The sequence below is a fragment of the Crocodylus porosus genome, unplaced genomic scaffold (assembly GCF_001723895.1).
Source record: "Crocodylus porosus isolate Cpor-Errol unplaced genomic scaffold, CroPor_comp1, whole genome shotgun sequence".
NCBI classification, from domain to species: Eukaryota; Metazoa; Chordata; order Crocodylia; family Crocodylidae; genus Crocodylus; species Crocodylus porosus.
The window spans coordinates 43,166,167-43,179,643 of record NW_017728906.1 but is presented as its reverse complement, the minus strand read 5'-3'; the positions used below and the strand labels follow the sequence as shown (position 1 = coordinate 43,179,643).

The following is a 13,477-nucleotide window of genomic DNA, read 5'->3' as shown; positions in this document are numbered from 1 at the left end:
GCAAGCACCTATCTATGGCTGAGAGTCCCCTTGGTTAATCTTCCAGATACACGTAAAACCCTCAAGGCTGGGACATTTCAAGTATACTGGGGCTGCCAGGACCCAACTGGGTCTTGGTGTTGGGTATGCTGTGAGGACTCAGCCTCCACAGCTGCAGGACTCTGGGTCCCAGCAGCCCTGGGGTGCTGCCAGGACCCAGAGTCCACAGCTGCTGGAGCTGAGAGTCCCCTTGCTACAGGATTGCCGGGCAGACCCTGAAGCTGCAGGAGAGACCCTGCTACACGTGTAAATTAAAGCTCAATAACGACTACCTATAAAGTCTGTACACATTTTCAAGGTCTATATAGCTGGTTGGAGCTTTTTATGGCGTGACTGTTACTTTTCACATGTATCCGGTCTCAACCAGTTAACTGTGCAATACCTTTAATGGGGGCAATACTGTATTTCGCTAAAGTGAGAGACACATGCAACAACTGTATTACTCACAAGTATTTCCAGTAAGTGGTTATGATGCAACTCTTACATCTCCCTGCTCACATAGTAACAACAAACAGCAAAACAGTTGCAACGTTACCTATTTTTCAGTCAGAGTTAAATATATAGTGATTAAACTTCCTTTCTTCTCTACAGGAGCAGACAAACATAATAGTTACAGTGGCAGCTCACCGTCTCCTTTTAAAACAGGCTTGTCCAACATGCAGCCCGCCAAACCATTTTCTGAAGTCCACGGTGCTGCTTAACACTGTTTACTTTCATTCCCACTCCTTGCCCCTCCCCCAACCCCTCAGCAGCTTCCTAATGGCTGCTGAAGGGCTGAGGAAGGGACATGGTTCCCACATGCCAGACCGCATCAGCTTGACATTGCCAACGTGATGCGTGTGGGAAGAGGAGTAGCCATGTGCCGCTTGGGACTGACTGGCGCAGGTGCAGGGAGCCCCTGCTGCTCTGGCCGGGCTCATCCTGTCCTGAGCAGCGCACAGCTCCGCTGCCACTTCTGCTGGCCGGTGCGAACCCGGCCAGGCTCTTCCCGTCCCCAGCAGCACGTGGGAACCCGGCTTCATCTGCATGCTGCTCCAGATGGGACAGACCCAGCCAGGTTAGCACCCGCCAGGAAAAGTGTCTTGCAGCTGAAGCTGGCTTCCCACACGCTACTGGAGATGGGAGGAGCCCGGCCGGGTCTGCACCGGCCAGCAGAAGCGGTGGTGGAGCTGTGTGCTGCTCAGGATGGGTCGAGCCCAGCCAGAGCAGCAGGGGCTGAGCTGCATTTTCCCCTGCCTGCACCGGTGAGTCCTGAGCGGCACATGGCTCCGCTGCCGCTTCTGCTAATCAGTGCCAACCCAGCTGGGCTCCTCCCGTCACCAGTAGCATGAGGGAAGCCAGCTTCAGCTGCGTACTGCTCCAGATGGGACAGACCCGCCCGGGTTGGCACCAGCCAGCAGAGGCGGCAGGGGAACCATGTGCCGCTTGGGACTGACCAATGCAGGTAGGGGGAAAGTACAGCTGAGCCCCTCCTGCTCCGGCTGGGCTCATCCTGAGGTTCATTTCATGTTTGTAAAATGCTTGGAGAGCCCCACATAGATGCACTGCATAGAAATACAAAATATATTTTGACTTATGTGGTTGGCACCTTGGGCTGAGATTTTCAAACCTGAGTCAAAAGGCCAACTTCCATTAAAATGAATGGGATTTAGAGGGCTCCAAATCTTTTATGATGACTTTGTAACATGTCTATCTACCCCTTTTGCAAATCTCAGCTGTAGTTTGGAAGCTCAGCCAAAGAACATAACAGCTTCTGAACATAAGAGCATGAAGTGTTATGCTTGGTCAGCCCCATCGTCCATCTGGCTCAGTATCCTGTCCTGAAGAGTGGCAGAGGTGGATGCTATAGAAGGAGAGTTTTGAACTGGTTAGACCCATTTCATTGTCACTTCCTGCAACTTCACTGGTGTCAAGGGTCACGTGACATCACTTCCTGATGTGATACCACTTCCTGTGAGGTCTTTGAATATGGCTCGCTGGCCCACTGGGTGAAAAAAGTTCATGATCCGGCCCTACATTCAAAGGGTTGGACACCCCTGTTTTAAAGCAATTAAAGGTTAGTTCTGGCCAGCACCTAACGTCTCCCTTAACTGCTTCCTCATCTTTTTCAACACATCTCTCATCTCTTCCCGCTTATTCACCTTCAAGTACAAGTCACCAAAGGAAACTTCTTGCTTGAGAATGAAAATATCTTCAGTAGTACTTTGTATTCTCATGTCCCTGGCATTCAAGTTTAGTCTCCGAGTCATCCTCCATCCTGAACTATTCTTTGCATCTCAAGATCTATCCAAGCTGAATATGTCTATTTTCCCCTGCTCCATGAGGTGATGGCTTTATATATATATATATATATATATATATATAGAGCAAACATTTGTACTTGAGCCCAATTTGCTTCTCACCATTACCGGCTTTATCACTTCCAAAACCCTCTGTCATTTTCAACTTGTCAGGTTTCTCCTTCCTGCTGAATTCTTGTTTTTTGATTACTTTTCCTCAAATATATTATTAGCTTGCATTTCTTGCTCCCACACATGAAGTCAGCTTCATGTTTTAATACAAAGGGACCTAGCAAGATTAGAAACATTTTTCTAGCCTGACTCTGTTTACAACTTATATCCATTTAGTATCATTTATGAATTGAAATTAACATAAATTAATAAAATGGGTGGTCTTTCCCCTTTGAAGAATAATAGGAGACCACCAAATCCCCTGTACCATGAAATGGTCCATTTAAGGGGCCTGGTATTCAGAAGAGCAGCATGCTAGTTAGGAAATGGGGGTCAAATGTTAATGGGTTAGTTACCCCCCAGAAATGATAAAACCCAGCTGTTAAGTGACTCTGGGGAGGAAAGACCAGAAAGACAGCTTGGAAAGAATACCAGAGAGGCAGGAGAGATGTTTCAGGTTCTGGCTTTCATCCCAAGAAAGGTTACGAGTAGGCTGGGGAAATCTGCCTGAATTTGAGCACAGGCCCAGAAAGGAGGTTAGCACAACTGCCCTGAATTTGCTGAAATAGTAAGACCAAGGACAAAGGGAGGCTCTGTGACATGGGGTCAGAATCTAGCTTTGGGTGGGCTATGGAAACCTGACTTAACATAGCCCATGAAAAAAAGGCTTCAGAAGCCCTGAACCAAGAAAAAGGATTCATAAGTCTAGTGACAGAGACAGGGAAAGATCTACAGGACAGATTCTCTAGAGCAGTGGATCTTAAGCATTTAAAGCTGAGGCACCCTTGAGAGACTTGAGGTACCCATTGATCAATCCAAGGCATGCCTTAGAAAATGCCAGCTCCTAGTTTTTACTTGTTTTTTGACTATACAAAACTAACACAACAATTCTTTCATTGCAAAGAGTTAAGACCGTGACAGGTCAGAATATCTTTAACAGTAAAGATCCCTGTTTGAAATCTCTACATTTATCTTGTAAATTATGTTTGCATACCTGTGCTAGGATTGTGTAGCACCCTGTGGCATGTTTGAAAGGGTCTCAAGGCACCACAGTGAGCCATGGCACTACAGCTGAGAATCACTGTTTTAGAAGGCCAGGGATTTCAATGACACTGACCAGGTACTCTGGCTGAAAGGTAAGTAGAAGGGAAACCGGGGCCCTGGAACAAAGGCAAATTAGTAGCCTCAGGAGGAAAGGGTTAAATCTGACACGTTAAAAGCGACTGTACCTATATAAGGATTTATTAAATTAGCTTTAACAGAGGGAATGTTGTGTTCTGAGCTGTGAATAAGTTGCTGGAGAGCCAAGAGAAACCTAAGGATGGAGTGCATGCAACGCAAAGAAATGCTGCAAGGGAAATATGCTGGGATGGCACTGATGCAGTACCAGCCAGGAATATCAAAGCTAGATCCAAACAGGTCCTTTAAGCAGTAGAGCTCCATTAGAGTGGTACTTTCTCTTGCTGAAAAGGAAGATATGCAGTCAAACCCTGATAATGCTATATGCACAGGACTGACAAAAGCCTGTTATATTAAGCAGAACCAGTCACTGGAGTTGCATGCCCCTTCATGAAGGGTGTTACAAGGCCTCCAAACCTGGAGGGCTACAATTTATATTACTACTTTTGTGCATTTTTGTGATCTGAGTGTCCAGTCACGATGTTTACTTAGTACGTAACATTAAGTACAAACAAAAATACGCTAAAAATTATATGGTGATTAACTAAAGGGGAGGCTATACTACTGAACACAGAAGTTGGAAGGGGCTTAAAAGGTTCTCCAGGCCCCCTACCCAGTGGCACCACATCAGCTGTCCATCCCTTCTCCAAACCCCTTATTAATTGTTTTGTCTATTTTCAGGAATTTCACAAGCCCACCCTAAAGTTGCAATATATTGCAAAAGTCCATGCAACCCTATGCAATTCAACTATGACATCAGTGTCACATGCATGCTATGTAAGATACGTTAACACCAACCTGGGTCACCCTAATGCCTATTTCTTTCAATTCAGCATATTGCCATATAGCATTAACCTTTAGAGGTACAGCAATATGTTGGTCCATATTGTATTGACACCAATCAATGGAAAATTGACATTATTGGCAAGCAGTTTTTTTTGACTGATAATTTTGCCAATAAATGCTGCATGCATGCCTGCAGTCACAGCATGCATGCGGCCAGGACCGCAGCCCACCCAGCTGGTAAGCTTTTTGGGGCTGGGGAAGGGGCAGGGAGGAGGGGGAAAATGGGCATGGAGGGGTGCAGATTGAGGCCCCTACAATGAGGGAGGGAGTGGGTCTGGGGCAGGCGCTGCACAGCCGAGGCATGGGACAGAGCCGCAAGTAGCTCATCCTGGGGCTGCGTGCACCCCTGGGGGAGGCTTGGAGGGGTGTGCGCCCCTTGCATCTGTGCACAGTGCGAGGACAGGCTGCCCTCTGCGGGCTGAGGCCAGGGAGGTTGGCCAGCCCCTGCCCAACCCCCCTCTACCAGGAAGAGCCCAGCACTGCCCCTGGCCCCAGCCCACATATGACAGCCCAACCTCACTCTGTGTGCAGATCGGGGGGCACACCCCCCTATACCTCTCCTGGGGGTGTGCACAATGTCAGTAGCCACTTCCCCCCTCCCTCCCTGTGCCCCCCGGATGAGCCGCTCATGGCTCCATCCTACATTCCACCCCAGCTCGGCAGCACCTCCCCCAGTCCCAGCCCCACTCACTCCCCATTCCCTCAACACAGGGGCCTCAATTTGTACCCCCTCTACCCCCCAACTTACCAACCGGATGCTGTTCTCCAAACTGCTGGGCTGCATATCGGCAAACAAATTGGTATTGGTCAATATGTCTCGTTAATAATAGGCCATTGATATTGGCCCAAAACAAATCTTTCTTTGTCTTTTAATTTATGAAATACACTTTCTAAAAGTATGTGTAACTGCAGGACTTTCTTTTTGCCAAAATACATTATGAAGTCCTACTTCTGGAGTCTACATAAATATCCAAAACTTTCAGCAATGTAGGCAGAACACAAATACACTGTAACAGAGCGTAAAACAGATTATAAAGGAACACTTATCTTGACTCAAAAGCATTCCAATAGATTTTGTAAGTCAAACCTCAATCGTTATTTGAAGTTGACTTCAAAGAATAATGCTTTGTAAAACTGAGCCTAGACTCTATGTAGATGGCCTAGATCCTAAGTCCCTTAGATAGACATCGAAGGGATAACTGTTCCAACAATCAACATTCTTTTGGTCCGCTTGTCTTTATGAACCATTGAAGTCATAGCCCTATTAAGAAGCAGCAATGATGAGTAAAATAGCCCTTGTGAAATTGAATTTATGAGAAACGTCCAGCCCTCCAAAGCCAATATATACAGAAAGCTTGACTCACTGATTAAGGGGGATGTGTGCATGTGCACATGCATACATGCCTTAAATACCTTAGAGAGAGAGAGAAATAAAGGTAATACACTTTCTATACAAATAAGATCATTAAACATTTTATATGGGATGCATGTCCAGAGTATTTTTGGACTTTTTTGCATAGGCAGTAAACACTTTCTATTTAAAATGGAATGCTGTTCTGGCAGGCTCCTTCTGAGCAACTGAATTGCTGAAATCCTTTTTGCAAGTACCCATTATTGCACAGTCTAAATCCTGTTTGCCTTTATGGGACAAAAGAAAAAAGGAAGATCTACTTTAACCACCAACTGAGATAATGAGAAATTATCGGCAATTAGAAATAAGAGGCAGAAATATTATTTACTTCAAAAAAATGGCTTTTCACTTACTAAGTTATCAGTTTCTGGATCTTCACAGAAAAACGGTTTTCCTTCCTTCTCTTGCTTTCTTACAAAATTTTCAATATCTACATCAAAACTGGCAGAAGTTGTGCCTTCTGAGCCCTGTGTAGACTGTTCACATTTTTCAAACAATAGTGCTAACAAGGGAAACAATGGGTGCCTAGAACAAAAGTTAAACGAAAAAAACAAAACACACACATACAGGTAAGAACATTTTTTCACTTCAAAGTTCTCATTATAAAACAGAAAATAAAAAGTAAAAGTAAAAATAAAAAGTAAAAGCTTATCACTCATCTAGAAATGTAACATTATCTTTTTAGAAAAAAATTACATATGAGATGACCGACTACATAAATAATGCAATACAGTTTTACTCACTGGGATTTACTGTTTAAGGTTAATATAGCTATGATTTATGCAATTTTAGGTCTATTTAAATAGATAATGTGCAAAAGTCATTATTATTACAAATCAGTTACGAAACTATGAAATGTCATTTTATTAATTGTAAATTAGTACTTAGAGATATAACAATTCAGTGGGGTTATAATGGATTAGTACTTACAAACTGGATGAATTCAGATTTAAAGTAAGACTATACTCTCAGAGGCCCTCTACGAAATTAACAAGATTGGCTCAGATGAGGACTAAGGAGTACAACCAATTTACTTCGTAACCTTAGCCAAGTCACTTAGCCTCCTTATGCCTCACTTTCCCCCATTTGCAAACTCATCTGTAATAAATACCTTAGTAAAATACTTCAAGATCCTCAAATGAAATGCTACACTAAAAATGACATCCTGGAGAATGGTGTAAAAAGGCCTCTATATGCTTAGTTGCGATCAGTACCAGTTCTCTCACTTAAAACACATGAAAATATTTGGCAAATGAAGTTTCTTTACTGAAGCCAATTTTTTTTTAAAGTAGTACAGATTTGGTTGATTACAACAAACAATAAGGTTCCGGGTACTATTCAAACATAAAAATAAAAAACGACAGTATTAATTGCTACCACTCAATAGCCTAAAGAAAAATAATTTACTAACTAAAAACTTGATGTTTGTTCTCGTTGAATAACAGATATGTACTTCAGAATGCTGCAAGGAATCTGTAGGTAGGAAAACTTTGTCTAAACACTCTGGTAGTGTAACCAGTTTAATTGAACTTATTCAGCAGTTCCTTGCAAACTGTAGAAATTGGCATTTGAAAGCTTGCACAGCATTAGCCTGCCCATTAGTTAGAAGACAAAAAATCCCTGACTCCTATACTCTTTACCATTCAAAGGCATAACCAAAGTCCATACTACTACCTGTAAATGGCCTGTTTGTCTGCATCCATTGGCGTCTGAGATTCTACAGGGGCAGGACTCACTCCCTCTGCATCAGTTTCAGAACAGTTTGGATCTTGTTCAGTTTTTAACTCTGTTACTACTTGCATCTGTAGAAAAAGGAGGATAAGTTACTTTACGTCACCAAGCACACAGATTTACTAGTAAGTATACTGTTTTCTAAGTAAATAGCAATGCAAATGGCCAGTAAATTGCCAGAAGGTTGGTATGACTTGGCAATTATACAAATAGTATAAGCAGTAACAAAAAACTCCTTTAATCCTTGACACTTTTTGGTGGATAGTGTAAAGGTCACTTCAAGTTTCAGCACCCAACTTTAAAATTGGAATGAGTGATATTAGTAAACTGCTAAAGCATTTTGTCTCTCAAGCAGCTATTTTTGGAACATGTTAGACAGTTTGCTCCAAAAATCAGTTTATAAGGCGGCCTGGTGTAAAAGCCTTCACGAGGAAACCCTGGTAAAACTTCCCTCCATCTTACTGTGTGTTGCACAAAAATGCTAAAGTAGATAAGAAAAAAATATCATTAGAGTCCCAATCTGTTAAAATTTACACTTTGTTATATAAAAAAAAAAGTGAGGTACAATGTGTGTTAGCAATCTTTTGCTAATTAGGAATGCCTCCTTCCCACTTGCTTCTAAACTTTACATATGCAGATCACAAATTAAGTTAGTAATACCCCCCCAGTGAAAAGAAAACCACTACCAGCAGCATCTGCACTTAAAAAGTAACATTTGCTAGATTTGTAGGAGACAAGAGCATCAAACTACTACTAAAAATGTTTAAACAAGGCAACCGTTCACAAGTTGAACTAAATTAACTAATCATAACCATATAGAACACATTTAAATCACCCTTCATGAAGACACTGTTTTAATAAAATAGAGATTACAATGCTGAGGAGGTTTCTGTACCATTCACAGAATAGCAAGTTGCAATATTAAAATGAAAAGAAAAAAAACCAACACAAAATGGAAGAATGATAAGGCTTTTGAGAAGAATTACCTAAAAGGTCATGATTTAAACATTATTAATAGGATATATGCAACCTCTTGTAAGCTGTGGATATTTATGTTACTACAAGACGATACTGAGTATCTGTTCATTAAAGTCTCACATTAATGTCAGACTCATGTTAGGATAACTCAATCCATCCTTCACAGTACAAATTGACTGGAATATCTTTGAGACCTTTTTCTGGGTTTTTCCATCTACAAACAGGATGTCTTTTAGACCAAGGGTCAGTTTAAGGAGATCTTTCCTTCAAAAAGATATTTCCCTTTCTTCCTGCCTAAGCATTGGTCAGATGATCCAAAAAGACACTGGATCAATATAAGAAGATTCTTCTTCCTCTTGAACCATAACTCGTTTTGACTGATGGCATTAAGTACTGCTACCCGGCTACGTTCAAGCTCTCAAAAGGTGGATAAAAAGAACAAAGGAACAAATATGCATAATAAATTACGCTTTTTTTTCTCAGGAGCAATCTCCTGAAGAAGTCACTCTTAGAGTATCCAATTCTGACAGTGTTGCACATAGTTCCACACAGAATAAACAAAAGGCGTTTGAGAAACTATCCTAGCAGAAGAACTGTGAGGGCTGGAGGGTTCATTCAACATTGCTTACCATGGCCAAGCTCTCTTCTAGCTATACAGAAAAATAAGAAAATAGAAGAGCTTCCTGACCTGTAAGATATTCCCTCAGAGGGCTTAGCTGATTTGAAAGCCAGCATGGCTGCACAAAGACGTAACTGATTAACTAATTTGTTGGCTAATGATGGGAAGGAGAGGCAATGCAAAAAGCTGATTCACACGAACATGAAAGTTAAGGCTAAGTCTAGTATCTGGAGATGAGAGCTATGAGTCATGGCTCTAGTGTTCTTACTGGAAGAAGAAAACAGGTTACTTAAAACTGCAAGCTACTATTTCTAGGACTTTTTTTTTTTTTTTTTTTTTTTTTACTGACTAGAGGAAGAAGATGCATCAAACCCAGCTGATTACCATCTCTCAGAATACTTCTGCTGAGTAGAGCAAAAAAGAACTACTCTCTCCTCACTAGTTCCTGCACCTCCCACCTCCACGGCATATGTTATTCTAAGCCAGCATTTCTCAAGCTAGGGTATCACATACTCCTACTAGTGTATAGTAAGCTTCCAGAGGGCATACAAGGGGAAGAAACAAGGAATCAGAAAAAGGGAAAGAGAAAATATCAATAGAGAAAAAGGAAACAAAGGAAAAAAAAGAATTCTAAAATCTCTTGCAGGTTGGTGTGTGGGTTACAGTGAGTTGTAGTGACACAAGATGTTCCTTTTTATTATCCACAATACACATTCATAGCGTACAAATCAGTGATTCTCAATCTTTCTGTACTCAAGGCACTGCTCCATAACTTTTATGAAATGACTGGGGGGTGGGAAGGGGTAGAGTGTGTGTGTACATTTGTGTGTAAAAAGAATAAGAATGGTTAAAAAAGCAAAACACAGGCCAATCTAGAGAACTATTTTTGAAGACAGAGTAGATCATGTTCAGGCAGACAGACCTCTAAAAGGGGAATAATGACTCTCAGCTGCACTTCTGACAGTTCACACTGTTGCCTCTGCTAACAAAAAGCACTCATACCTACTATTAGGGTGGCCACTGGTCCTGTTTTATCCTGGACTGCCATTTTTAAACCCTTTGTCCTCTGCCCATTTCTGAATGAGGAGCAGACAGCAAAAGTCCTGTTTTTCAGCTCATTGGTAGAAATAAATGTCAATCATTTGTCCTCATGATTCTATTGGCTGTGCCTGGAGGTAAGGTGTTGCACAGCCAGGAGAGGAGTTCCAAGCCAGCAAAGGAGGAAGGAAAGGAAGGAGGGAGGTGGTGGCCCTGCTCCTTACTGCTGATTGGTCAAGGAGGTGACAGCCCACCCCTCACCACTGACTGGCCGATGGGGCCCACCTCTCACCGAGGGGATAGCCGATATTTCAGGGATGGGTTAGTGGTCATTCTACCCACTATATAGGCTAGCATGCAGAGTAGAAAATGGATCTTCAAACTGCAGATCTATGACATGGCTTGCCGCAAATTAACACTAAATTGCAATGAATTCCTAAAATCGCATTAAAATTGTTAGATGCATCACTCTTCAAAGATGCACCATCACATCTGACAAACTAGAAGCCACACATTTCATCAGATGCAGATTTAAAAAAAGAAAAAAAAAAGATAATTTTTCACTTGCTAATAGCATTAAGAATGTAGAGGAGGAAAAATGTGCTCACTTGTTGTCCATCTTGATAGTTGTCTATACTTAATGTCTGTGTTGCCATCATGGTTAATGTAGGGATTATAATGTCAAATCATCATAAGTGAGATCAAACATTCTAGAAAAAAGTAAGAAAGGTCCATTACAAAAAAACCTTTAGAATGGATTCAAAACAATGAAAAAAACATTACAAAGTTGTGTGTGGAATAACAAAATCAAATATTTTATTGAAGTACAATTATTACAGGCATAGTCTCAGGCAACCATCATGTCAAGAAACACAACAAGGTGCACTAGTAATAATTGTATATTTTAGCATGAATTTTTACTATAGGATGAGTCCTTGTTAATAAATTTGCAAGTACCTGCAAGTAAAGTGTGAAGCAGCACACCAAAAGAGCTCATCTCATTTTCACACAAATACATTTTAGCATTTACTTGCCAATACAGAAGCACTGGCTTGTATGTTATTGGAGCAGAGATTTAGGTTTCTGTGTTTGAAAAATGAAGTATTTGGAGCATTCCTGCAATCCAAATAATACTATGTCTATGACAAATTCCAACTATAAAGTTTAACAAAAACCCAAATCAGGAGCTTAAAGGTGAAGTCACCATCTTCAAAAGGTGACTTCAGGCATTTAAAAGCCTTCATCTCAAATCACTTTTGGAGTCACTATGCAACACACAGAGTGGAAAATTGTTAAATATCATCAAAATCTTTAAAAATGTGAGCTAAGTAACCTAGCAATTTATGTCCCTTTTTGAAAAATGATTTAGAAACCTAAGCTCTTAAGACTTTTTTTGAAAAGTACTTAGCTGCTTTTGAAAACAGCATTCCCACTGGCGTTTAAAATCTGCAGTAGGCATCTCCTTCCCTCACGTTGTCAATGGGAGTTAGGTGCTTAACTTATTTTACCACTTCTGAAAAGCACACACAGGCCATGCATGTGTGTAAGTAACTTTAATGTGACCCTAAATCAGTTCTGAAAAAAGGAACCTAAGCTCTCAAATCAAAGTGTGTATCACGTTACTAGCGAGAATTCATCCATGATACTAAAGACCAGTAGCGTTATCCCCGACACTAACCCAGAGAAAGTTCCCCAGGTCCCTTCTGCTTGCAGAGACACAACTTGCCTTGGGCATTCCACCATCCCTGGACTGCATCTCTGCTGTGTCACCTGCTGCCCCTTAGCTCTTCCTGCTATATCTCTCATGACCCCTTACTATAGTTGCCACTTCTCACGCTGCCCACTTTGATGGCAGTTAGAGGCAACATGAATCAGCTGCAACAACTGCACTGAAGGGGTTGCAAGAATGATAGAGCATCCCCTGGCACAGAGCAAGAAGGGCTGGGACAGCAGCAGGCAGCTTGGACACAGCAGAGATGCAGTTCTAGGGTAGAGGAGCAGTGTGCAGAAGGCGAATGCTGGCCTACGGTGCAAACCTTAGCAATAACACCTCTGGTAAAGACTCTGTTTATTTTGTCAGCAGGTTCTCAATCATTAGGTACAAGATGCATGTTTCTTCCATTGTCAAATACTACAGTAGCACTCAGAAGTCCTACCAAAGAAATGATACACAAACTATCAAGAATGGGTTACGCCTGAAACAGCTTACACCTATCCAAGTATTTCTTCAAAGTCCTTTTCTCCCAATGCTCCTTTCCACTTGACACCAGTATTGTAGGACTTGGACCTATGGCAATTTATACCAGATGAGGCTCTTGTCACAACCCTTTTCCTTCTGTGACCAGTTATTTCTTGTTTTACAAATCTGATTTTTTTTAAACAGGTTAAAACAGTCCAAAATGGAATATTTCAAAATCAGGAAATAAGCCATTCTGCAAACTATCTAATACATATGCCACTTCACTGAAGGGTTTTCATATCACATAAGTCATACCTCTTCAGGAAAAGCATACTCCCTGTTTTGGTTTAAAAAGCACCTGACATAATGGGCACTTGTACACAACCCCATTACCATGTGCACATGATGAAAATGTCACTTTGTGTGGCTTAATAGCATCACACTATACATGTGCAGGAATTCTAGGGGTTTCAAATGAGTTTGCAATGATGCGTTACAGCTATTAATCAGTTTGCACCTCCAGTCACAGAACAGGTGGGCAGGCTCTGCACCAAAAAAGGATCAGGCCCCTCACCACTTCTGCCTTCAGCAGGTGGCTGCTGAAGGAAGAAACAGTGAGGGGGACAATCTTTTTTTTCCCTCTTTTTCCCAGAGAAGCCTGCTGCCTCTCCCGTGGCTGGGGTGAGCTGCTGGTGGGCCAAGCAGCCCCTGAGCTGTGAGGGGTCCCGCTCCTTCACTCCATGGTGACAGCACCCCCAGGGGCCACCTGGGAGGGCTGCTAGTTTCATAGTTTCTAGGTTCGGAAGGGACCTGAGTAGATCATCTAGGACGACCCCCTGCCATGGCAGGAAAGAGTACTGGGGTCAAACGACACCAGCAAGGTCTTCATCTAACCTCCTCTTAAAGACCACCAGGGTAGGAGCCAGCACCACTTCTCTTGGAAGTTGGTTCCAGATCCTAGCCGCCCTGACCGTGAAGTAGCGCCTCCTGATATCTAGCCTAAACCT

At 42.2% G+C, this 13,477-nt stretch overlaps 1 protein-coding gene across 10 annotated transcripts in view; it reads right to left on the bottom strand.

Annotated features, from left to right (window-relative positions):
• PKNOX1 (PBX/knotted 1 homeobox 1) overlaps positions 1-13,477 on the bottom strand; it is a 46,168-nt gene that overhangs the window by 22,891 nt on the left and 9,800 nt on the right. For 7 of the 10 annotated variants that reach the window (XM_019529007.1, XM_019529008.1, XM_019529000.1 and 4 more), the window contains 3 exons: positions 10,900-11,001; positions 7,600-7,727; positions 6,279-6,450 (listed from right to left, as the gene is read on the bottom strand). In XM_019529007.1, coding sequence (XP_019384552.1) covers positions 6,279-6,450; positions 7,600-7,727; positions 10,900-10,950 — 351 coding nt within the window. In that variant the 5' untranslated portion in view covers positions 10,951-11,001. Of the gene's footprint in view, positions 1-6,278; positions 6,451-7,599; positions 7,728-10,255; positions 10,361-10,899; positions 11,002-13,477 lie in introns of those variants that run through there. The other 3 variants (XM_019529005.1, XM_019529003.1, XM_019529006.1) reach the window with 2 other exon arrangements.